The sequence below is a fragment of the Plasmodium relictum genome, assembly GCF_900005765.1.
Source record: "Plasmodium relictum strain SGS1 genome assembly, chromosome: 9".
NCBI classification, from domain to species: Eukaryota; Apicomplexa; class Aconoidasida; order Haemosporida; family Plasmodiidae; genus Plasmodium; species Plasmodium relictum.
The window spans coordinates 732,266-759,183 of record NC_041687.1 but is presented as its reverse complement, the minus strand read 5'-3'; the positions used below and the strand labels follow the sequence as shown (position 1 = coordinate 759,183).

The window sequence follows — 26,918 nt, the reverse complement described above, 5'->3', positions numbered from 1 at the left end:
TTAATACTTTTTTAAAGAAATATACAATTTATCATATATATATATATATATATATTTTATAATATTTATAATCCAAATTATATGACTTCTAATGTAACATCATTTCATACTATACTATTGTTAATATAATTTTTAACATAATATTATAAATCTTTATGAAAAACTTTTATGCTAAAACTTATATATATGTATATATAATTCTTCCTACAGACTAATTATCCTATAATTAAAAATTTTAAATATATTAAGAAAAAAAAAATAATAATAATACAATTAGTGTATCTCCTTGTATAGACAAATTAATCCAGAAACAAAAATTAAAAATTCTATAATACTTATTCATATATATGTGCATCAACATTTTTCTTTTTTTAATATTTAAAAAAAAAAGAGAAGAAACAGTAAAATTTTTTAACAGACTAAATTAAAACTATATAATAATTAAGTAAAAATAGGAATATTTTTAAATATTTTTAGGAATTATCAAAAAGATACAGAAGTTTATAATTTATAATTATTTATTTTAAATACAAAATTTTTTTATTAATTACTACATTTTATTTGTTTTTTTTTTTTTTTTTTTATTGTTATTTTTGTCTTACTACTAAAAATTAAATATTTAGTAGTTTGTTAACTATCAGTAATATCACAATATTTTTTTATTATTCCTAAAAAAAAAATTTTGTAAATTCAAAAGACTTATGTTTATATATGAATTTATAAAAATTTATACAAAACACAAATATATGTAGCATATTTTTATATGCATACTTTTTCATTCCTTATTTTTCATTTGTGATATAATCACTATTTTTATGTATATATACCTTTTCATAGAAATAAAACTAATTAAAAACTTAGTAAATTCAAATAACTATTATATTAATATAAAAATTTATAGTAAAGAAAATAAAAATATATAAGAAATAACTTCAATATATTCATTTAATAATGAAATTATAATGTAACATGTATGTTTAATAATTTAGAAAATTCTTATTTTATATATCATATACTAAAATTCAAGTAACTTTTTTTATTCTTAAATTTTGTATTAAAATTAATAGAAAAAAAAAAAAAAAGAGAATTAATACTATACTTTTCTATATATTTCTATGATTTTTTAAAGCATATTCATTGTAAAGTTGCACTGGAAAAAAATGAATTTAGTTCTTATATATCGAAAAATTAAAATACAAATTATTTTTTATTTTATATTCTTATTCTCAATGTTTATATATATATATATTTTTTTTTTATATACAAAAAAAAAAAAAAAAAATTAAATTTATTAGCCTTATATATGCTACTATACATGAATAATTATTAAAAAAAAAATATATATGAGACATGTTCACATAGATAAATTACATTTTTTTTTATGAAATTTTTTTTATTTTTATACATTTTAAAAAAAAGTATGAAGCATAATAATTTGTCATTAATAAAAATAATTAATAAGAAGAAAAACAATAAAAATAAAATATAAAAAACAATTATACTGGAATTCTTCCATTTAATTGATGTAAATGAAATAATAATCATACACTTTTTAATAAAATGAATTAAAAAAAAATTATATATGGTGTATTAAAATATTGCATATATATAAAATAAAATGTATTCATATTATAATAAAAAATATCTTTATTTTTAATAATGATTAAGATCATTGTAATTAGTAATAATAGATGAGAAAGAACTTATTAATATCAATAATATAAAAAATATATGTTTTCTAACTTTTAATATTTAGTCTATTATTAAAGGTAACTTCTTTTCGTTAAATTTTTCATTAATATCTGCTTTTTTATTTTCTTTTTTTCTTTGATTTTCCTTAAGAACAGCTTCATAGTACTCTTTTAATTCTGAATTTGATAGCTCATCATATTTTTTATATTTTTCATATTCACTCTGAAAAGGTGTAGACTGAGATGGAGCATAAACATTTTCATTTAATACATTACATATATTTATATTTTCATCTTTTTTTCTATTTTCTTCTGCATCAATTTCAGCATCTTTAAGTATTTTTTGATTTCTTTTTTTAACTTCATCAAAATAAGAATCCTCAACAATATTATTTTTTTTCATATAATTTGATAAAAATACTAAAGGATCCATTTTTTTCCAAGAACTTTTCTCTTCTGATTTTCTAAGCTCATCGGGATCAGCCAGAGAATGCCCTTTTAATCTATATGTAATTGCTTCAATTAAAATAGGCCCACATTTTCTTTTTCTAATTTGATCTATTTTTTTTTTTGCTAGTTTATAAATACTTAAAACATCATTACCATCTATTTTATAACTTTCTATATTAAAAGCTTTCCCCTTTGAATAATTATTCATAAGATCGTTTACTGAACTTCTTGAACTCTCCATTCCAATAGCCCAATTGTTATTTTCTATTACAAAAATGATTGGTAAATTATATGAAGAAGCCAAATTTAATGATTCAAAAAACTGACCTATATTTGCTGTACCATCTCCTAGAAAGCAAACAACTACATCTACATCGTCTTCTTTTAAACCTTGTAAATTAGAATTCTCTTCTCTAGTAGTATAATTTATATTTTCTAATATATTCTCAGATGGTGAAAAATCTTTTTTGTATAAAATACTATAAGCTAAACCAACAGCAATTGGAATTTGTTCACCAATAAATCCGAAACCTCCTATAAAGTTTTCCTTCTTACTAAATATGTGCATAGACCCACCTTTTCCTTTATTCGTACTACCATTATAATTACCGTATAATTCATTTAAAATTTTATTAGGAGGAACATTTTTACTTATAGCATGCACATGATCCCTATATGTACTAGTTACGAAATCAGAATTTCTCAAATTTTTAATTATACCAGAACTTACTGCTTCTTGACCGTTGTATAAATGAACAAATCCATTCACTTTTTTGCTATAATACAACTTTGCTACTAAATTTTCAAACAACCTTCCTAAATACATATCTTCATATAACATACATATTTCATCTTTACTTAAATTAACATCAGAAATATATTCTCCTAATTTATTATCTTCTAAATATACATTATAATCGAAATAATTGTTTAAATTGTTAATATATGAATTTTTACTTTTCTCTAATTCTATCTTACTTTTTATTTGATCAATGTTTTCCTCTATTTCAATTTTTTTTTTATTTTCTGAATCTCTCAAAATAGAATTTTTTTTATAATCTATTAACTTTACATTTTCTTTTACATTCGTTGAATATATCTTTCTTTTTAATTCTTCTTTTATAGAATAATTATTTGAAGAATTATTTAAAAATAAATTTATATTTCTTTTTTCTATATGTAAATTTATACTAAGAGAAAATCCCAAAATTAGATAAAATACTAGATTTGCTATCATTATTTCTAAAATTATAAATACACATATATATATTTTTTGAATACTATAAAAATTATTCTTTTGTAAATATCTTTTTTTTTTCTTTTTTACTATATTTTCAGTTTATATATCAGTAAATGTGTAAAAATATTCAAGAAAAACAAATCTACACATACTAATAGTAGAATATATATGGCATTACTAATACTATTTTATAAAAAAATCAAAAAACATTAAAAAGAAATATTTAACTTAATATAAAAATTAAAACAAACAATAATAATTTATTTATAAAAAAAGGAAAAAAAAGAAGAAAAAAAAAAACAAAAAAGATGAAATATAAAGGAAAAATTAAAATAAACTAAAAAAATTAGTAAAAAGGAATATTAAAAAAAAATAATGTATTCAGTAATAAAAATAAAACATACTCCATTCATCACTTGCTTTCATATAAAAGCAACAATAGTATACAAGTTACAAAAAAAAAAAAAAAAAATTAAAAAAAAAATCTAAACATAAGTATATAAATTAATAGAATGTTTTACTATTTAAAAATGCATGTGTATTTTAAAAAAATTTTATTTCCTAATTTTTTACTTAAAGAGAGACGTTAATAAATATAACCTACAAAATATTTTAGAATTTTTTTTTTTTTTAAATGTATTTCAATAAAAAAGGAAGTGTATATATTTATTTAACTATTTAATAATTTTTTAAAAATATTTAAATTTTAATATATTTTTTTTCTCTCTCTTTCAGAATGATAAAAAGAAAAATTGAGAAATTTTTGTTAACAAATGATTTTTAAGTTTTAATAAAAAATTTTTTTTTTATTTATAAGGTTTTATATAAGTTTAAATTTATAATATTAAAACAAGTGATATAAATAAAATATATATATATATATGTATTGGGACTTTATTAAAAAAAATGTATTAGAATATATTAAAATAAGAAGAAATAATTAAGAGGAAAAATAGAAATTAAAAAAAAAAAAAAAAAATGGAGCAATCAATGCCGTTGTGGTTAAGTAGTTTTGAAGAAGAAATTGATACATACATTTTTATCTCATCACGAGATAACAAATTATATTTAGGTTAGAATTAAAAAAGTAAAATAAGATACAAAATAATAATTTAAAAATATTTTAAATTTTGTGACTATTTTTTTAAGGTATCTTAAGAACATATGATCAGCATGGCAACATATTCTTAACTCATTGTGTTGAAAAAATTATAGTTGCAGAAAAAAATTATTTTTCTGATGTATATGTTGGTAATAATATGTATATATATATTTTACTTAATGCTTTATGTAACGTTTTTATAAAAACAACCATCATAAAAATTACAACAAAAAATTCTTTACATGGAAAAAAAATTGGATTTTTTCTTCTATATATATATATATATATATATATTTTGTTTTTTTCTTTTTGAGCAGGAAACTTAATAATTAGAGGAGACAATATTGCATACTTTGGTTCAGTAGATGAAGAAAAATACTCTAAGATATTTGACTATTCTCAAAAAAACAGAAATGAAAATGATTTAGATAATGAAGAAATAAATGTACCAAATCAAAAAGAAGCTTCAAATGAAAGTGTGACTCTTCAGTATAAACCAGTTAATCATATTTTGAAATTTATAACAGAAAATAATAATGATTCTATTTTTGAAAATTAATTAAAAATATAGAATAGAAAAATTTATGGATATATATATATAAATTATAAAGATTTATAATATTATGCAATATTTAAAAACAGAAAATTTGATAAATTTTTATTTTTAATTTAGAAAAAATAAAAATTACTTAAATTACATAGCAATATTATTATAAAATTTGTTTAAAACATCAAGAATTTTTCTAAATCATAGAATTATGAATCTTTCAAATTTTTACTTATTTATTTTTTTAAATAATTTAATCAAGACTACTACATCTTATTTTTGTTATTAAATTATCCTTCTTTTTATAAATATGTCATTTTTAATTTGATTTTTTTATTTTATCTTTTTTTTTTTTTTTGATTATTTTTTTGTTATATGAAAATTAAAATTTTTATATTTTTACATATTAAATATGCATATCTGGTATAATTTTGATAAAGAATTGTGAATTATGATATTGTACAAATTTTTTTTTTAATTTAATATATATACGTAGGACTATATTTTTTTTTATATTTAAAAAAAATAAATAAATAAAAAAAATTGTCTTTTTTTGTCCTAATTCCTTTTTTCCCAAATAAATGTTTAGAAAATGAAAAACAAAAAAAAAAATTTATTTTGTATAATAATAATAAAAATTTTTGAAAAAAAAAAAATATTAATATTAATTTATTTTAGACAATATTTTTATAAAATATAAATTTTAAAAGAGAATTAAAAAATAAATCAAAAAAAATTTGTTTTTAACACTTTAATTAAGTAAATATAGAAAATGAAAAATAAATTTTATGTAAAACAATTACACTATTCTACATAAAAAATAAAGTAAAATAAAATAATAAATTCTTTAATTGAAATTTAAGTACAATTGAAAAAATTAAATGTAAATTTAAAAAAAAGAAAAATACGAATAATTAGATCAAACATAATTTCATATATTTATTTATTTATTGAAAAAATTTCAATAAATTAAAATGTGTAATATACGTATAGCATCCTTAAAAAACTATAAATGTGAAAATCATGAAAAAATATTAAAACTGTGATTAAATGAAAAATAATAAAAAAAAAACTTTAACATAGAAAAAAATAAGCGAACACAAATATAAGAAACATTTAAAAAATTAAAAATTAAAATATGAATAAAAAGAAAAAAAAAAAAAGTTAAAATTGAAATAATATTAAAAATATATATATATATATATATATATATATATATGCCAATATAAATAAATCATATTCAAAAATTTTAAGCTTCTCTTTATTTTACTTGCTCTTTTTATTTCTACCATTCTCTTTATCTATGTAAATGTACTAAAAAAAAAAAAAAAGACTTTTTAATAAGAATCTTTTGAAGAGTCACTTTCAGACGCGTCACTTCTTTTACTTTTAATATTTAATTGAGCCTTACACCAGTTGTACATATCTCTATAAAAATTATATTGTAAAATATATGATATACAAAATAAAGATATGCTAAAGATGAAAAAAAAAAAAATATATATTAAATTTACCTAAAAATATGAGCTTTTGTCAATTTATCATCTAATTCTATTTCCCCCCCTTCTAAAGTCTTCCATACAGCCTTATTCTTAAATTTTCTAAATAACTGAAATAAAATATATACATATGAAAAATGAAAATATAAATACGTAATTATATTAAAAATTGTTATATATATATATTTTCTTTTTTTTTTTTTTTTTTTTGTTATACTTCAAAATGTATATCCTGATGTAATTTACTAAGAAGTAACTGAAAAGCCATTTTCTCTTCTTCATTTATAGACTGCTCAACTTTTTCATTTTTTTCATTTTCTACTTCTCTTTTTTCTTTTTTTTTTTCTTTTATATTTCTTTCCTCATTTTGAAAGTTATTAACTGCTCTATTCCATATGTGCTCTTTTTTTTGTTGAATATTATAAATAGTATTAGTTAATTGAGTAGATAATTCATGCAATTTCATCCATATGTAACTAGAGGGTTTTGATAAAAATAACAAATTATTTAAATATAAATAAATATCATTATAAACATATAAAATATTATTATATTTTTTATTTTTTAGTTTTTCCATTATACAATGAAAATTAAAGAAATTATTATTTTCTATTTTATTATCTAAATTTTTAAAATTATTTTCTATATTTAATATTTGATTATAAAAATCATTTTTTAAATTTGTTAAAATTTCATCAAAAAGTTCATTTTTCTCCTTTTCTTCTGCATTGTCTTTTTCTTCACCCCTTTTTGAAGTTTCATAATTAACTTCCTTTTTTTTATTAAAATTGTCTTTTTCTATTAACTCCTCTTTTTTAATATAACTATTATAACTTTCTTCATTTGCTTCCTCTGAAATTTTTTCTTCTTTTTTCATTTCCAACTTCTTATTATCACCTTTCGTTCTTCTTTTCACATCATTTAATTCTTCCATTTTAAAAAATTCTTTTCTTTTTTTTTTTTTAACTTCTTCACTTGGATGAAATCGAAATCCACTACTTAACAGAAAATAGGAAGTAAATGTATACTCACTTTCATTTAAATAAATTTCTCCTCTACTTAAATTTAATTCAACTTTATCTTTATTAAATTGAATTATATTATTTAAAATCTCGTCATATTCACAATTTTGAAAAATGTTATTATTGCTCATAGTTTTCAATAATTCTGTATTACCTATATTTAAATTTTCTATTTCTTTTTTTTTATCATCACTAATAAATTCATTTGCCGTAAGCATAACTAAATTTTTTTTAATTTTTTCATTTTTCTCATTTGAAAAAGGACCTTGATTTTTTATATTACCTACTTCATTTAATGCCTCATTACTTTTTAAATTATCTTTCTTACTTACTTCACTATAATTAATATTTGTTTCATCAATTTTATTGTCGTTATTATATTCATTATTTATATTATTATTAAGGTTACATTTAATATTTTCGTCCATATCATTTTTCTCTAAATTATTAGTATGCAAAGCATTGTTACTATTACTATTATTATCATTATTATTATTACTATTATCATTATTATTATTATTACTATTATCATTATTATTATTATTACTATTATCATTATTATTATTATTATCATTATTATTATTATTATTATTATTATTATTATTATTATTATTATTATTATTATTATTATTATTATTATTATTATTACTATTATTATTATTATTATTAGTAGTAGTAGTAGTATTTAAATTAACTATTTTATTATTAACATATTCTTTTTCCAATTTTTTTTTTTCATCAGTGATACTTTCATTTGAATCAGTATAGTCAATTTTGTTACATTCATTATATTTGTAATTGTTCTTCTTATTATTACTTTTTAACATAGTATTATCAATATAATCATTGTTATTTAATTCATTTTCATTTTCATCAAATTTACTAAATTCTATATTCTCACAATTCATTTTTTCATTATAACAACTATTTTTTACATTAACACTTTTTCTCTTTTTTTTTTCTTTCTTTAATTGCTTACTATCTTTCATCATAATATCTTCGCTATCCTGTGATTCATCCTTCTCTTTATTATTTAAATAAATGCTTGTGTTATTACTATGCATTTCATTATCAATTGTTGAATTAGATTCTAAATTATTAATAGAATTGTCCAATTCTTTCTTTTTTTCTTCAAAAATAAAGGTATTATCGTTTCCGTCTTTTACATTCCTAAAAGCATCGCCATTTAGATATTCAATCTTATCTAAATGTTCATTTTTTATATCTTCGTTACATTCTTTATAATAGTCATTTTCCTGCACTTTTGAATTTTCTTCAATTTTTTTTTTATTATAATTCTTTTTTATATTTTTAATATGTTTTATGTCTTTTTCTTTGTTTACATTTGTATTATAATCTGTATCTTTATTCATATTATAATTTATTTTTAAAGTATTCACCATATTTTTATTTGTTCTGTTTATATTATTTTTCATGTGTTTTAATTTTTTATTCATATTTTTAATAATAAATACATATATATATATATATATATATATATATATATATATATATATATATATATATATATATATATATATATATATTAATATTTGGAAATAGTTCTAAAAGATACCATCTTTCAGATTTTTTTATTTTTTCTGTTTTTTTTTTTTTTTTAAATTTTATAAATAATCATATTAAGCATATAAAAAAATAAAAACAATAATGTCAAGCTCTAATTGAATTTTTTTAACAATAAAAAAAATAAAAAAATATAATGAAATAGTATAATTACAAATTTTAATAATATGTAGTTATTATATTTATTTAAAAAAAAAAAAAAAAGAATTATAATGTATAAATTTTATTTCTTTATTTGTAAACTCTCACATAAGCACATTAATAAGTTAAATCATTTTTCATCATTAGGGATATTGCTGTCATGAAATTATTTCATTGCATAATAAAAAGAAAATAAAAAAAAAAAAATTACTCTAAAAAAAATTACATTTATATATTTCTCATGTTATTTTTAAAGCACACTATTTTTTTTTTTAAACTTAAAAATATTTAAATTAAAAACTCTCTAAAAATAACATAAATTATCAGGTATGAATCTCTTTACATAACTATGCATATATATATAAGCTTTTATATATATAAACAATCTTTAAATTATTACATTTTTGTTTTCTAATTTTTTTTTTTCTTAATGTTACCTAAAATCTATAATTTAGAAAAGATTCGTTCATTAAAAAAATTGAATCAAACAAAAACATTAATATTGCTAGTATCTCTAATTTTTATAAAATTATTCTTATTTTTTAAAAATGTTTTTTCTTTTTCCTATTGAAATTAATAATTTCAATAAACTTATTTTATTTTAAAATGATAAAACTAAATTCAATAGAATTCATTATAATTAATATAAATAAAAATATTATCTATATTTACTCATAATAATACTTTTTTTTCATTGTTGATAAAATCATTTTAGAAAAAAACTTCAATGGTTAAAAATAAATTCGTAATAAAACAGTATTTGATTAAAAAAAAAAAAGTAAATAAACATGAACAATATATTTACTTTAAGTAAATTCAAAAAACTATATAAAATAAAAGGAAAAACAAAAACGAAAATTTAAGAGAATCACCTTTAATATTTTTTTTTTTTTTTAGGTATTTTTAATTATGTATTATTTAATATTCAAAAAAAAAAAAAATTTATACAAAATCCAAAAAAAGAAAACATGCGCTTAAAATATATATATATATCTTTTTATTATATTAAATTATTCCACTGTACTTTAACTTATTTCTTAAACAAAATTTTAATATTTTAAATTTTAATTTAATTAAATATTTTCCACTTATATTAAATAATTAATATAATAATTTTTAAGTTGTTTTTATAACATTAAATTACAAAAAAGTAATTAAATATTTTTAATAAGAAAAGAATCCAAATTTTTTCTTGAAACAATAATTAATATGATCATTTAATAAATTTAGAAGATTTAGAATTTTTTTATTATATATATTATACATAATATTAACTAAAATTCATTAAAATTTTAATAATATATGGGTTTTTATATAAAAATAAAATTATCTTCTATATATATTAAAAATATGATCTTATTATAAAATGAATTACTTGATAAAACAAATACCCAAAATTATTATACTGTTTATAAGTTTAATTTTTGTTAAATCTTATATCACTAATGGTTTTGAAATTTTTTCTTTTTTTTTAAATGCCATTTTACAATTTTAAAAAAGTTATCAATTTAGTAATTAATATCGAATTAGGAAGGATTCACACTTCATCAAAAATAAAAAATTCTCTTGTTTAAATGCAAGAAAAAAAAAAAAAATTAAGAAAAATGTTGGAAGTAATTAAGACGTGAACTAATATTGATAAAAAGAAAAAAGGAATAATATTTAATAAAAAAAAATAAATAAATAAATAAACTTTTATTTTACAAAAAAGCATTGTGATTTTATATATATAATTAAGAAATAATTTTTAATTATATTTTTTTTTTTTTTTTTGAATTGTAAATGAAAATTTTTGTGTGCACTGGGAACTGATTTTTAATTTCTTTTATTAATTTCATTTTATTAACTTCAATTATTTTTTTGTATTTTTTTTCTTTGTTTTTTTTAAAAGGTTTATCGAATATTTTTTAATTATATAGGTAAATAATACCAATAAACTGTAATTCCTTATGAAAAGAATATAAAAAAAAAAAGAAAAAATAGTAAACTGTCGTTATTTATAAATTTTGTATTTTTAAAAAATACAAAGCAAAAAAGAATTTTTGTCTAAAATTTTTTTTATTAATGTTACAAAAAAATATTATCGAAAGAAATACTATAAAAATTTGCAGAATACATAACAATAGACATTTAAAAAAATAAAAAATATATTTAAATATTATTAAGCAATAATTATATAAAATTATAAAAGTTAATATAAAAATTATTTATATTGGAATTAAAAATGGTATCAAAAAGTGTTATTGATGAGTTCTTGCGGAATATTGGTAAAAAAAAAAAAAAAAAAATTATAATATAAAAAATTAAAATAAAATAAAATATTAAATAGTGAAATAATTAAATGATTAAATATTTTTATAATTAGCACAGAAGATGCAACTGAAGAAACAGCCCTGTATTATTTAGAAGTATAAAATTATTTAAAATAAAAAATAACTATTAACAAAAGTGAAAAATTTTTCATGTCAATCTTATACTATACCAAATTTATATTGTAATTTTAATTTTTTTTTTTTTTTTTATAAATAAAATTTCATATCATTTTTGTGTTTTATACTTTTTTTTTTAAGATGTGTAATGGTAATTGTAAAGATGCACTAAAATTATATTATGATATAAATGGTAGAAATAATTTAGAAAATGAAGAAAAAGACATAGAAGAGAATCAATTAAAAGAATATAACGATTATAATGCTAATCAATATAATGACAGTATTCGAGCACCTGATAAACATTTTAGTCAAGCATTAATTCACGATATGGATGATTCTAATTTTTTACTTTTTAATGAAATAAATAAAAAAGAAAAAAAGACAAAAATAGAATTAGGTGGTACTTTTGAAAAATTATTTTCTCCACCTGAATCTTTAATATGTTCTTTATCATTTGAAGAAGTAAGAAAAAAATCAAAAAAAGAAAATAAATTTATTTTAGTTAATATACAAAATTCGGAATTTGATTCTATGAAATTAAATAGAGATATATGGAATAATGATATTATTCAGCAAATAATAAAAGACTTTTTTATATTTTGGTTAAGATATGAATACGATCAAGAAGCCTTGGTTTTTATGAGTACATATAAGGTTATAAAAAAAAAAAAATAAAATAGTATATTATTAAAAATCTTTAAACATTTTTTTTTTATTCTAAATATTTTTAGGTTAATAAATTACCATATATATGTGTATTATGTAAAAGAACCGGAAGACTATTGAAAGTTTGGAATACTAAACATTTTCAAGATCCTATTTGTGCTCAGTCACAATTATATGAATTTATTGAAATGATTGATTCAAAAAATAGTGTAGAAAATAATAATATAAGGAGTTCATTAAATGAGATACCAAATGATTTAGAAAAAAACAGACTTAATTATAACGTTAATGATAATAAGTTATGTAGTATAACAAACGAAATAAAACATATAGAAGAAACTAAAAAATATAATGATAAGAATTTAAATACTTCCAATTCTTTAAATAAATCAAAAACTAAAGAAAGCACAAGCAATAATGAAAACACAAAAGAATACAATCAAATAAACAATGAATTATCAGAGCTACATAAATTAAGATTACAAAGATTAGGGAAAAAATAATTTTTTTTAGCTAAAAACTTTCTTTTTTTTTCTTATGTACCATCACTTATGTATATAATGTATTATATAAATTTTATATAAGTATACCAACAGAAACAAACATATATATTTTGTAAAAATAAAAAATTACAAAAACCGATAATAATAATAAAAATATTTAAAAAAAAAAAAATTTTGAAATAATAAGAAATAATTATTATTCATCAAACAAATATATTGTCTTTATATATTATGTATATACCTTTTTTTTTAATTTTTTTTTTTTTTATAAATTTAAAGTTACAATATATAAAAAAAAGAAAGAAAAAAAAATTTACTGTATCATTTTATATATTTATGGAAAATTAAGGGTGTTTTTTCTTCTTTTTAATCTTTCTTTCCGAAAAAAAAATTTCATATGAAATATTTAATAATGCATAAAAGCATTTTTGAGTATATAAAATATATATTTTAATACTTAAAAAAAAAAAAATCTACAAAAAATTTTATAAATTTAAATTATCTTTTAATAAAAAAAAAATATATATATATATAATTATTTTTTTTATTATCTTTTTTTTTTTTTTTTTTGTTTTACTTCCTTTTATTAAACATGTAATTTTAATATAAACATAAATAGCAAAATATGGAAAATTCAAAAATAAGATATTTTAATTTACTATTTTTAGAAGAAGATGAAGAATATATTGATGATATGTTAATATCAATGAAAAAAAAAGAAAATGGGAATTTTGTTAATAAAAGAGGAAGATTAAGATTATGTTCAAGATCTTTAGTGTTTGAACCTTATAGCATTAACGACGATGTATTAAAGTTTCCTTTTCGAAAATTAGAAAATATAAAATTAAATATATTTAAAAATGAATTAATTATAAGAACAGTTGAACTTATAAAAATAAAAACAGTTATATATAACAAGAAGACAAGATGTACATCTCAATTTTTATATGAAAGACAATATAAGAAAAATGAAAACTTCTTAAATGATTATAATGAGTACTACGATGAATTTAAAAATATCAATAATGATAATATCGATAAAAAAATAAAAGAGTTTGAAAAAATATTAAATAATTTTGATGAATACAACGATATTACTCTAACTAATAATTTGGAAAAGAATAGCATGAACGTAATATTAGATAAAGGAAGTACAATAGATATAAGAAATAAAAAAATTAATGATAACAATGAAAACAGTTATGTGTATATATTTACTTGTGAGAACTCTTCTGGTATAACAAAAAAGCTAAACCATATTTATGATATATTAATAAAAATAAAAATTGCAATGTTAATTCATGAGAAACAAATGGAAATATTAATAAAAGAAAAAAAAAGCAAACAAAAAAATAACTACAGCACTGGTAATAATAATAATAATTATAATATAATAAATAAAGATAATAGAAAAGAAATAAATTTAGAAAAATATATAGAAAATATAGTAGAAAAATTAACAAAAAATATAAAATTTGATATAAGTAGTATAAATATTCATGAAAAAATTATAAGTAATAAAATTGAAGGATATTGGGTTTTTAAAGTATCTCCATTATTAAAGGTAAAAGGAATACTAAATATTACAAATAAATATATTTATTTTCAACCGAATCCTAACTTTACCAATAAAAAAGAAAAAAAATGGAAAACTGAAAATATACTTCATGTTTTTAAAAGAATTATAACTATGAAACCAAATGCATTAGAAATAATTTTTTGTCATGAAAAAAAAAAATATAAATCTTTATATGTAGAATTTATCTCATTTGATGAAAGACAAACAATAATAGATGTATTAAAAAAAATAAAACCGCAGTGCTTTTTTATTGAAGAAAATAAAGAATTCATTTACTTAATTCAAGAAAAGTGGATTAATGGATATATAACAAACTATGAGTATCTAGATTTTCTGAATTGTGTAGCTGGAAGAAGCAGAAAGGACTTTTCACAATATCCGGTTTTTCCATGGATTTTATCTGATTATTCAAGTGATCAAATAAATTTAAATGATGAAAAGGTTTATAGAAACTTATCAAAACCAGTAGGCTGTTTAAATGAAAGTAGATTAAATTCTTTGATTGAAAAAATGCAAGATCATGAATATTTTTACGGTTCTCATTATTCTACATTAGCTTATGTTGTTTATTTTTTAATTAGATTATATCCAGAATGCCAATTAAAATTACAAAGTGGTAAATTCGATACACTTTCAAGAATGTTTTTATCAATTGAGAGCACATTCAATACAGCTTTAAATGCTAATTCTTCTTTTATTGAATTACTGCCTGAATTTTATGAAGATGACGACAGCTTTCTTAAAAATAATTTAAATATCAATACTTGCGAGGGGAACATAAATGACGTTCTTTTACCAAAATGGTGTAATAACTCAAAAGATTTTTTAATTATTTTGAAAAATGCTTTAGAAAGTAATTATGTAAATCAAAATTTAAATGAATGGATTGATTTAATATTTGGTTATAAACAAAATGGAAAACTAGCAAAAGAAAACTTTAATTTATTTCATCCATTAACATATATGCATGCTATTTTAAATGAAAAAATATCAAATGAATATAACGTAAGTTATGAAAAAAAGAAAACGGGAGAAGATAGTCAATTTGATAAAAATTTTAATCATAAAATTAAATCTTTAATTACATCTATGTCACCAAAGGCATTAAAAACTCAATTACATGAATTTGGGCAATGTCCATTTCAAATTTTTAAAGAACATCATTTACCAAAAAAAAAAATGAAAAAATTTCATTTTGATGAAAAAATTAAAAATTTTCCTTGGTATTATTCATGTGTTATTAATGAAATGTTAAAGGAAGAATGTTTAAAAAAGAAAGAAAAAAAAAAAAAATCAAATAAAGATAGTTACAGTAAAAGTATCTTAAATAATGAAGATAGTGATGAAGCTAGTGATGAAAATAATAGTGAAAATTTTCATAAGCTTACATTAAATAATGAAAAAAATAACATTCTTATAAACCAAATATCACATATGAATTATGATAATAATCATATAAAAAATAAAAATAACAAGGAAAGGGAAAAATATTATGATTATTTCAAAAGATATAATTGGGAACTTCGCAAATCAGACAAGATACCATGTATTATAAAAGGTGTTAGTAATAATGAAAGTAATATATGTTTTGCTTGTAATAACGGATATATAAAATTAATAACACACTATGATCTACTAAATTTTGATATAAAAAATAATAAAAATTTAATTTCATTAAAACTTAGTAACGAAAATTTCTCATGTGTAACTACTTTTCTTCATAACTATATTTTCGGAACAATCAATGGAAATATCCTTTTTTTAAATCCGAAAAGTATTTTAAAAACAAAAGAATCCATAAGAAACATAAAAAAGGATTATAACAATGTAGATGATAAACTATATAAAGATACACTACATAAAAATAAAATAAAAGATGAAATGGGAAATGTAACGAATAAAGATGCTTCTGTTTTTTCAGATTATTCTAACATTTCCCTTGATGATTCTGATAATTCTTTGTTTTCTTCTTTTGAAGAAGTATTTGAATATGATTCTTTATATGAAAAATCAAAAAATGAAAAAAAAAAATTCTTATATAATGATAATATATACAGTAAATTGATTATTAAAAAAATGCACAACGATACCATTAATTGTATGAATTCTAATGATAATTATCTGGTTACTGGTTCATCTGATGAAACATTACAACTAATAAATATAGAAAGCAATTTTGAAATTGTACAAACATACGATAACTTCAATTATCCTGTGAAATATGTACAATTAAAAGGTAAATTGTTGCTTACTAGATCAGACAACTTTAAGTTATTTGATATTAGAACACCTAAGAAAACAATTCATTTAAATAACTTAAACAGTAATAATAATAAAATATCTTCAAGCATTTCATCAAATGAATCAATTCCCTTAATTAATAATGAACAGTCACATTTATTTTACAATTCCATGCGTGAAAAAGTGTATGATGAAAATTATATACATATAAATTACTTTAATCCCCAATATTTATTTGAAAAAAGAATAAAAAAAAATACTAACACTATTTTTTTAAAGAATTTTGATAACATAATTGTTTCTTCTCTAGTTAATGATTATACTATTTTTTGTGTTGATAAAAAGCACAATTTTTATTTTTATGATTTAAAAAGTGAAAATTGGATTAATATAATTTCTAAAAATTTAAATCAAACAAAAAAAAAAGGTGTTATTTCTGCTTCATGTAACAAACAACAATTGTGCTCAATAAGTGAAAATGGTGAAATTTTTTTAGAATATATTAATTTATGCGATAATTTTGACGATAATAATAATACTTCGAAAACGAATTTTTTCGATAAAAATTCTTCCATTTTACCTTCATATATTTCTTTCTTAAATTATTACGATTCAGAAGAAGTGACAAATTATGATTTATGCAACTGTATTTTATTAACAGGAATAAATGGAAATATAGAAATTTTTAAAAAAAAACATGATTAAAAAAAGAATTAAAATAAAAGTTATACTCAATATATAATAAAAAAAAAAAAAATAGAATGAACTACAAATTTTAAAAAAGAAAAAAAAATAAAGGAGAAACATTTAATAATACATAAAAACATAAAATAAACTTTACAAATAACGAATTAGTAAAAAAATGAAATATGTGTATACATTTTTTTTTTTATAACTTCCATAAAATTAAGAATAATTATAAAAATTATGAAATATATTTTATATATTTGATGAAGCTATATTTTCTTATTATGTATCATAAAGTCAAATTACATAATACAATTTTAATAAACAAATAGTATATATGAATAATATATATATAATTTTGAATTTTATGTTTTATTCTTTTTTTTTTTTGTATTTTCTTTTTTTTTTTTTTTGATTTTATTTACATTTTTAGTTTATGTTATTTATTACATATATCTTAATTTTAATATTTTCTTTTTGGAAAGATTTTTTCTTTTAAATTATTTTTTTTTTTTTTTTATAATTTCTTATTGCTACAAAAATTACGGAATATATTATTAAAAAAATGAACAACAAAAGTGATAATAAATAGAATACAAAAATAGTCTTTCTTAATTTTAACCTTTCCTGAAATCTAAAAAAAAAAAAAATAATAAAAATTAAACTTATTATTGTTTAAAAAAAAAAAAAAATAAATTAATGAAATCATTCATAAATAATATTTATTTACTTATTTATAATTATTATAGAATCAGCAAAATAATAAAGGGCATTTATTAAAGCTGTAATTTCATTTCTTTCAAGAGATCCAATATGTTCATTACTTACTCCTTCCTATATAATATACAAGTATATAGAATACATAATATGTAAAGATATATATATATATATATATTTTACCACTAATGCTATTTGCAAAGCTGTTGTTTTTAATTTTCCATGTAAACGGCATTTTACGCATGGTACACAATCCAGAATCTTAGTTATATTTATGAACTTTGATAATATTTCTTTTCCTTGAGTTGGGAATAATGGTTCTAGGAATTCTTTTGATGAACACGAATGATAAAAATTTTCTAACAATTCATTTAATAGTTTAACAGCTTCTTTATCATCTTCTTCATAACCTAAGACAAAATATTAAAAAAAAAATAAACTAATGCAAATGCATAAAAAAATAAAAAAGATATAATAAAAATGCAAAAATAACAAAACCAATAAACCATTTTTTTTTTTTCCCCCCTTTCCATTTTTCTCTTATTACCTGAATTACATTTGCATTGTTTAAATAAAGATTTTAATCTACACATAGCTCTTAATAATATCGCAAAAGTGAAATATAAATTTTCAATTCTATCAGGATATAATCCAATTTTTTCTTTAAAAAATGATATACTGTAATCATATTTAAATTTTGGATATTGTTCATAACTAAATTTATTATTTAATTTACTTTCTTCTAAAATATTATCATTTTTCAAATAATAATATTCTGATGATAAAACGGCTATATTTGATTGCATTCCTGATATTATCTTATAAAAACTATTCATTTCTTCACATTGTCTATCAGCATTTATGAAACAATTTTCTTTATATATCATATCCCTATTAAAAAAAAAATATATTTATATCCTTATAATTAACATGATAATAATATTAATATATATAATTATTCATATAAATGAAACTAATTTTCATATTTAAATATATAATTTATAATATATATATATATATATAATTAAATTTGTATAACCATATGTTTTTCCCTTCATAAGCAGTAAAAGAAGGAGAATTATAAACTAAATCAACATAAGATAAAAACCCTTCATCCGACGAAGCATATATCCCTAATATATCATTATATAACTTACTTTCAATAAAAGTTTTTTTTAAATCTTCATTAGACATTTTGTCTTCAATAATTTCTATTTCATTTGTTCTAAAATTATAAGGAATTTTATCATCATCACACTCACAAACATTACATTTTTTCATTTCTTTGCACTTTTCATTAATATTCAAAAATTTACATGATATATGTAAATTTACCTTAAATATTCGAAAATAATCCTTCTGTTTTAATTCTTTTAAAATGGGATATACTTTATAAGCATCCTTTTCAATATCTTTTACACGTAAACCTAATATCTTTTTATTATTTGTATAACTCAACGGAAAATGAACTTCAAATATATTAAAATATAATAATATCTCATTAAATTTATTAGATATTCTTTTTTGATATGAACGAAAAACATCAAATTTCCTAGCTTTTAAAAATATACCAAAAAATATAAGAGTAAAAAAAAAAGAAAAAATTGGTATTTTCATTTTTAAAACTTAATACAAAATCTTGATAATTAAAGAAAAAGGACAATGGATAAAATATATATACATACATATATATGAGGATCTGAAAATGTTAAAATCCTTTTCTTGCCAACATATAGAATAAATGTAAAAAAAAAAAAAAGATATAAAATCAAAAGGGAAATATTAATACACAAAAAAAAATAGAAATAAAAAAAAACAAAAAAAAAGAAATATAAAACTAAAGGTAAGAAATAGAAAGAATGTAAATCACAAAAAAAAAAAAAAATATACACATATATACATATAAAAAAAGAAATATATAAAATAAAAAGATTTATAATTATATATATTTAAGAACAAATATAATAAAATTAATGTAAAAAATTAAAAAAAAAAAAAAAAATACACTAATTAAAGCACTTTAATAATAAATTTTTTTTTTAAATCTACCTAATATAGGCAAATTTAAATTTTATTTCAAAATTTTTTAATTTTAAATGAGTATTTTAAAAGTTAATTTTTTTTTTTTTTTCTAAGAATTACAACATATAAAAAATAAAACAAGAAACTTTAAAAAAAAAAAATTTTACATATATTGTGCTAAAATGTATTTACACGTATTTTTATGAGCCATTAAACTTTTTATTAAAAAAAAAATTAAGAAAAAAGTAAAAAAAAAAATAGAAATAGAAATAGAAATAGAAAATAAAAATAAAAATTAGAATGAAATAATAATAATCAAAATAGAATAAAAAAAAACAAAATAAACTAGCACAGTTAAATTAGCATCTGCTCAATTAAGTCCTTTAATTCTGTTATTTGTGTTTCTAAAGGAGATCCATCTTTAGTTATGATTGATGAAGCAATAACTGATCTCGAAATACCACAAGCTCTGCCTAATGCCATTTTACTTCTAACATAAACATATGGAGTATTCTGAAAAAGAAAAAAAAAAATATGATATGAAAATTAACAAGAGAATTAAAATAAGTTATATACTTTTTTTTTTTTTATTTTTTATTTTGGCTAAATATTAAAATATTTAAGATTTTTACTTTATCTTCACAAACTAAAGGAATATGAGAAATAATTTCTAGAGGCTTAGCATCTGCTGCTAAAATTACTAATTCTGATATCCCTTTATGCAAACTTTTCACAGCTATAATAAAAAAAAAAAAAAAAATTATATTTTTTAAATATATAAATATAATGTATATTTTATATATAAAAAAAATGAAAATCTATATAAGATGAATAAATAAATATATATATGTATTTTTTTTTTTACTTTCATTTGCTCCTCTCTTTAATTGTCTATATACTGTTGCTCTTTGAACTATATCCAATATTTGATTCGTCAATTCAGGTGATGCTAAAGGGAAAATTTTGGCATTAATTTCTTCTTTTTCCTCAATATTTGAATTATTCATATTTTCTAATGATACTAATGTATTTGACATTTTTTAAAATGGTATACTTAGAAAAAATAAATGTATTAAAAGTTTTAAAAAAAATTGAATTAAAAATTAAAAAATTTACTTATTATATAATTACAACGATTTTTAAAATATATGTTGATTTAATTATTTTATAAGATACTTTGTACTATTATTATTTCTTCTTTTTCTGATTTATTCATATTTAAATATTTTTTTTTTTAATGTATTGTTTTGATATATTCATATATCTGATGCTTGTATAAGTCGCTATAATATATTTTATATTTTAATTTATTATATATAAATATATGCAATTTTATTTTTTTAATTTTAATTAATATGTTTCCTTTTTTTAAAATTTGTTGAAAAAAAAAAAATATCGTTGAAAATTTTTTTTTTTATTTTTTGCTAACATTGATAGAAAAAATTAAATATGATTTTTTTTTTTTTTTATTTTTTAAATAAATTGATGTTATGAATTACTTTAGATTTAAAAAAAAAAAAAAAAAAACTAATTTAAATTACATAGAATTTAATTAAAATTTTTATGATTAAAAATAATCATTATATATATACAAAAATTACAAGAAATTATTTCCAAAACAATTTAAATATTCTGAATTTTTTTTTATATTATTTGTTGTTTACTCGTATAAATGTTCTACATATAATATGTTTTTGTTCCTTACTCAGAAACATAAAAAAATATTTATATAAAATTAGTCTCTATTAATATTTAATAAAAAATTAAGTTTTATAAAAAATTTATTAATTAAATTATTATCTAACAAGAGTTTTCTGTTTAAAAGAAATAATATAAATTAACATAAAATCTTTATATATATATTTATGTATCAACCATTTTGTAAATAATAGTATTAATAAAAAATAAGATATATATATTAATATATTTTTATTTATGTTAAACTTTTTGTGAAAAATGAAAAAAATAATACATGAAATAAATATATCAAAAGGAAGAGAAAGAAGTATTACAAAGTAAAAGAATATAATAAAAAAGGAAAATATTGCATAATTCAAAATAATTTTAAAAAAAAAAAGTTCAAAAGTTTTTATTAAAAAATACACACAAAAAATTGCATTTTAAGAAAAATATAGGTTTTAAGTCAAAAAAAAAAAAAAAAAAAAAATGATGTAAAATTTTGTAAAAATAAAAAAAAATAAAAAGAAACATAAAGAGAATAATGAACAAAATGATTGTTAACAAATAGATAAAAAAATATTTAAGTAAATTTTTAAAATCCTGAAAATTGATTATCTAATATACCAAAACCATTGAATAGATAATGAACTGTTATATCCTTAAAATATATATTTTTAATTATTTGAGGAGTTAATATAAAATATTGAGGCTTTGAATAATAATCAATTTGAATATATTTATATTCATAATTATGAAGAAAATATTGTTTATATAAAACTGGATTAGATAAGCATGATAACAACTCAAAAATCCTTTTTTCATTAACATAATCTAATCCTTGATTTAATTCATCTAAAACATAAAAGCCATTTTTTGTTAACTTTTGAATGGATAGAATATATAACATAGTCGTTAAAGATCTCTCACCACCTGATTGATGAGATACAGATAACAGTAAAAAAGGAGCATTTTTTTTAAACTTTACTTTTATAAATAATTGGCACTTTTCGTAATAGTCATTTTTTTTTATTAAATCAATCTTCCCACAATATTCTGGATTTATGAAACTCATAAATTTTTGAAAATTATAATTTAAAAAAATAATATATTCATTTATATAATTGGACCAAGTAGGTAAAATAAACTGCATTTCCTCATTATATCCTTCTAAAAGTTTTTTTAAATCTTGTATTTCTTTTTTTTTATTTTCTATTGTCTCTTTATGTTTCTCAATTGAAATAACAATCATATTATATTTTTCTTCGCTTTTATCTAGATTGCTATATATCTTCTGTTGAAGTGCACACTCCTGTAACTTATTTTCAATTTGCTCCAATGATAAATTAATATCATAAAGTAAAGAAATTTCTTCTTTTTTCAACTCTTTTTTATGAACCTTTATTAATTGTTCTAACTCACTTATTTCACACATACAAGATGATAATCTCGTCTTTTCTAAATGAATACTATTTTTTAATGCTTCATGTTTTTGTTCATTCTCCGAGTTTTTATTTTTAATAACAGACAAATAACGTTTCCACTGATTCATTTCATGAGAAATTCCAAAAAGCTCTTTGTCGCATTTATCATGTTCTTTTAATATACTAAAATATTTCTCACATATTTTAATTTTTTTATCATTCAATAAATTAATATTCTTCGTAATATTATTTTTTTTATCATCAATAAGGCTCTCCCCTCTTAAATATAAACTTAAATCTTCTTCTATACTTTTTAATTCACTTTGCAAAAGTAGCAGTTTTTTTTTTTTTATATGTAATTCATTTTGCTGTAAAATAATTTTATTATATTCATCATTTTTATCTTTTTTTATTTTATCGAATTCAAGAAATTTATTTTCTAAACTTTCTAATTCTCTTTCGCATTCTTTTTTCTTCTCATTTAAGTGAGTTAAATCTTTTTTTACATTGCTATTAATATAATATAAAATTTTACACTTTTTATCTATAAAAAATGAATTATCTATATATATGTTTTTATCATAACTACTTATCCTGTAACGATGTACATTGTTATCACAAAAGTAAAAAAGACTTGTTACTTCTTCATTTAATTGTTTAGATATTTCTTTTAACATAAAATTGTTAAATTCGTTTATTTCCGTAGTACTTTTATTTTTAAATATATCATTCTTAACAACAAATGCAATATTTATTGGTATAAAATTTATTAACCCATTTTTAATAATATCAGGACTCTCAAATAATTCATAAAGAAAACATTCTACTCCCATTATTTTCATTTCATTAGTTACATAACAAAATTTGTGAGATTCTCTAGATGTAGTAATAACAGATAATTTATACTTTTTATATAGAGATTCTAGCAAAGGCTTATTTTCTTTTTTAATTAAAAGAAAACTATAAAAATATTTCTTTAAAAAAAACTCCACTATATAATCATATTGTGGTTTTACACATTTAATATATTTACATAAAGGCCCATATATAATATTTTTTCTTGATAACTCTTCAATTATTTCAGAACTTATTTCATTTTGATTAGTAATTTTTGTTTCATCATATTTTGTTCTCAAATTCTGTAAAAAATTATCACTTAATAAATTATGGTTTTGAACAATATCTTTTATATTTTTTTTATAATTCATAATTCTTTCTCTTAAAGTAAATTCAATACTATTTAACAATTTTTCTTCTTGTATGTTTTGATAATTTTGTCTTTTTTTTAATTTTTCTGTAAGAGAATTATATTCTGATTGCAAAGTATACTTCTTCATTAAAAGTTGTTTATTTTCATTTGATATTTCCTTTAAATCTAATTCTAATTTTTTACGTTTATCTTCCACATTATCATTACATTTCTCTTTCTCTTTAAAAAAGAGTTTTATTTGCTCTATCTCTTCTTTTACTTTTTTTTTCTTTTTATCCAAATCTTTTATATACTCCCTATTTTCATATACATTTTGAACTGTATCACTCATAATTTTTTCCTCTTTTATAATTTGTTCTTCTATCTCCTCTAATTTTATATTTAGTTTTATGTATTCGTTAATTGAATCTTTGATAATTTTTTTTTTTTCGGAATATTTGGATGATAACTGATTTATTACTTTATGGCATTTTTCTAATTCAGACAAATAATCTTTAAAAGTATTAAAATGTTCATCCTTTTCTCTAACTAATGAATCTATATTTTCTCTTACCTTTTTTAATTCTTCTTTTTTCATATCCAATAATAAAATATATTTTTTGACTCTATATAATTTCATAGTTACAAGTAAATTTTTAAAATTTTCAAATTTGCCTTTCTTGTTTTCTAAATCATCGACTAATTTTTTTTCTTCTGCAATTTCATGTTCATAAGTTACAATTTTATGTTCACCATTTTTTTTTTCTTCTATCAATCTTTTTAAGTAATTATAATTATCTAAAAGGCTTTTGTCAATTGCTAAAAGTGTATACTCAAATAACTCTTCAGAACTAAGTCTGGAAAATTTGCTAACATTTTCTTGAGGCATAAAAGTAATTAAATTATCTAAATTTAAATTAAATTCTTTTTGTATATCTAATATTTTTGAGGAATTTACTTTTTCATTATTAATAAACCAAAAGCTTTCAACTTTTTTATCTATAATATTCATAATTCTTTTTATAGAAATATTATTTTTTTCATTACATTTTAAAATTATTTCTATGTAGCTTTTTTTCTCTCCTTTTTTAATAAAATTAATTAATTCTTTATTTCTAGACAATATATTAGAATTATAACCTAATCCAAAAACTAATGCGCATACAATAGAAGATTTTCCACTAGCATTTGCTGCAGCTATTAAATTAATTCCTTCTGCTGCCTTTAACTTTACTGGGCCACTAAAAACCATCCAGTTATATAAAGTTATCTCAATTATTGCTCCCTTTTTTAACTTTTTAAAACTATTATGATCACTTGAAACATCGATATTGACTAATTCAGAACTTTTATCTATGTTAATGTTACTAATTTCATTATTATTTATACTATCATTATTTTTACTATTTTTACTAACATTATTTAACTTACTTTTTTTTTCTTTTCCTTTTTCATTCAAAATATTTCCAATATTTTCATTTATATTATTATTTTTTTTATTAGATAATTTTTTTGAAGCATCTAATTTCCTCTTATTTGAATATACCATTTTGGGTATAATATTTTCATATTGCTTTATTATTTTATTACTTTTAAGTATTTTTACATATTTAATATACAAATGCTTCTTAATAGAATAAAGCTATAAAAAATTTTTTATGCATATATATACAAGCTATATAAAAGACTATATTACACTAAAAACATTTATTTCTATATATAATTCATTTTATCATCTGATTTATATGCATATGCATTTTTAAATATTCATGAGTATACATACCTGATAAAATTTTTCTTATTTTTACTTTTATTTTAAATATGTTTCTATCTCTTCCAAAATAATTACAATTTTATAAAGTATAAACAAAAAATATATATAAATAAAATTATATAAAACCTAAACTTATATAAATATAAAATTATAAAAATATATAGTAAAATAGTAAAGCAAAAAAAAAAAAAAAAAAAAAAGCTGAATGTAGCCAGTTATTGTGTCCAAAAATAGAAATATATGAATATTTTCTTTCTTCTTTCATATATATTATATAAAATTAAAAAAAAGAAATTAACTCATTTTTATTCGCTAATTTAAAAAAAAAAAAAAGATATTCTTCGTATTCTTTTATTTTATTTTCTTTTCATTACAAAAATTAATATGAAAAAATTAATATTTATATATATTTATTACTGAAAAATATCATAATTTTAAAATTAGGATAAAAATAAATCAATTTTCATTTTATACTTCTCAATTTACATATAAGCAACATTTATTAGTTGAATAATTATTCAAAAATATTTAAAAAAATAAAATAAAATAATAAAATTTCGTGTTCATCGAAAAGAAATATTTAAAAATTCCATAATATTTTCAATGTAAAAATAAAAAAAAAATTGTGAAATAATTTTTAAACTTTTTTCTATTTCTTATATATATTTCTACAGAATACTTAATACAACTTAAAAAAAAAAAATTATAAACTAAAAAAAAAAAAATTAATA

The 26,918-nt window shown here is 17.8% G+C and overlaps 8 protein-coding genes across 8 annotated transcripts; 3 read left to right on the top strand and 5 right to left on the bottom strand.

Annotated features, from left to right (window-relative positions):
- Positions 1-1,752: 1,752 nt before the first annotated feature.
- On the bottom strand, positions 1,753-3,378 carry pdhA (pyruvate dehydrogenase E1 component subunit alpha, putative; the record flags this gene model as incomplete). Its single annotated transcript, XM_028676650.1, has 1 exon — positions 1,753-3,378. The coding sequence occupies one exon, from the start codon at positions 3,376-3,378 to the stop codon at positions 1,753-1,755; it is 1,626 nt and encodes a 541-aa protein (XP_028533118.1).
- A 981-nt stretch (positions 3,379-4,359) lies between these two features.
- On the top strand, positions 4,360-5,042 carry LSM1 (U6 snRNA-associated Sm-like protein LSm1, putative; the record flags this gene model as incomplete). The annotated part of the gene is made up of 3 exons (XM_028676649.1): positions 4,360-4,453; positions 4,531-4,632; positions 4,801-5,042. The coding sequence occupies 3 exons, from the start codon at positions 4,360-4,362 to the stop codon at positions 5,040-5,042; spliced, it is 438 nt and encodes a 145-aa protein (XP_028533117.1).
- Positions 5,043-6,367: 1,325 nt separating this feature from the next.
- PRELSG_0921100 (conserved Plasmodium protein, unknown function) lies at positions 6,368-9,008 on the bottom strand (the record flags this gene model as incomplete). The annotated part of the gene is made up of 3 exons (XM_028676648.1): positions 6,368-6,458; positions 6,545-6,639; positions 6,747-9,008. 3 exons carry the CDS (start codon positions 9,006-9,008, stop codon positions 6,368-6,370), a joined length of 2,448 nt encoding a protein of 815 aa, XP_028533116.1.
- A 2,492-nt stretch (positions 9,009-11,500) lies between these two features.
- PRELSG_0921000 (conserved Plasmodium protein, unknown function) lies at positions 11,501-12,877 on the top strand (the record flags this gene model as incomplete). The annotated part of the gene is made up of 4 exons (XM_028676647.1): positions 11,501-11,543; positions 11,647-11,684; positions 11,847-12,362; positions 12,440-12,877. The coding sequence occupies 4 exons, from the start codon at positions 11,501-11,503 to the stop codon at positions 12,875-12,877; spliced, it is 1,035 nt and encodes a 344-aa protein (XP_028533115.1).
- A 625-nt stretch (positions 12,878-13,502) lies between these two features.
- On the top strand, positions 13,503-17,402 carry PRELSG_0920900 (neutral-sphingomyelinase activation factor protein, putative; the record flags this gene model as incomplete). The annotated part of the gene is made up of 1 exon (XM_028676646.1): positions 13,503-17,402. One exon carries the CDS (start codon positions 13,503-13,505, stop codon positions 17,400-17,402), a length of 3,900 nt encoding a protein of 1,299 aa, XP_028533114.1.
- A 477-nt stretch (positions 17,403-17,879) lies between these two features.
- On the bottom strand, positions 17,880-19,718 carry ERO1 (endoplasmic reticulum oxidoreductin, putative; the record flags this gene model as incomplete). Its single annotated transcript, XM_028676644.1, has 5 exons — positions 17,880-18,018; positions 18,115-18,218; positions 18,285-18,511; positions 18,649-18,992; positions 19,141-19,718. The coding sequence occupies 5 exons, from the start codon at positions 19,716-19,718 to the stop codon at positions 17,880-17,882; spliced, it is 1,392 nt and encodes a 463-aa protein (XP_028533113.1).
- Positions 19,719-20,477: 759 nt separating this feature from the next.
- Positions 20,478-21,160, bottom strand: PRELSG_0920700 (splicing factor, putative; the record flags this gene model as incomplete). The annotated part of the gene is made up of 3 exons (XM_028676643.1): positions 20,478-20,636; positions 20,756-20,859; positions 20,989-21,160. 3 exons carry the CDS (start codon positions 21,158-21,160, stop codon positions 20,478-20,480), a joined length of 435 nt encoding a protein of 144 aa, XP_028533112.1.
- A 1,235-nt stretch (positions 21,161-22,395) lies between these two features.
- On the bottom strand, positions 22,396-25,962 carry PRELSG_0920600 (conserved Plasmodium protein, unknown function; the record flags this gene model as incomplete). Its single annotated transcript, XM_028676642.1, has 1 exon — positions 22,396-25,962. The coding sequence occupies one exon, from the start codon at positions 25,960-25,962 to the stop codon at positions 22,396-22,398; it is 3,567 nt and encodes a 1,188-aa protein (XP_028533111.1).
- Between the last annotated feature and the right edge of the window lie 956 nt (positions 25,963-26,918).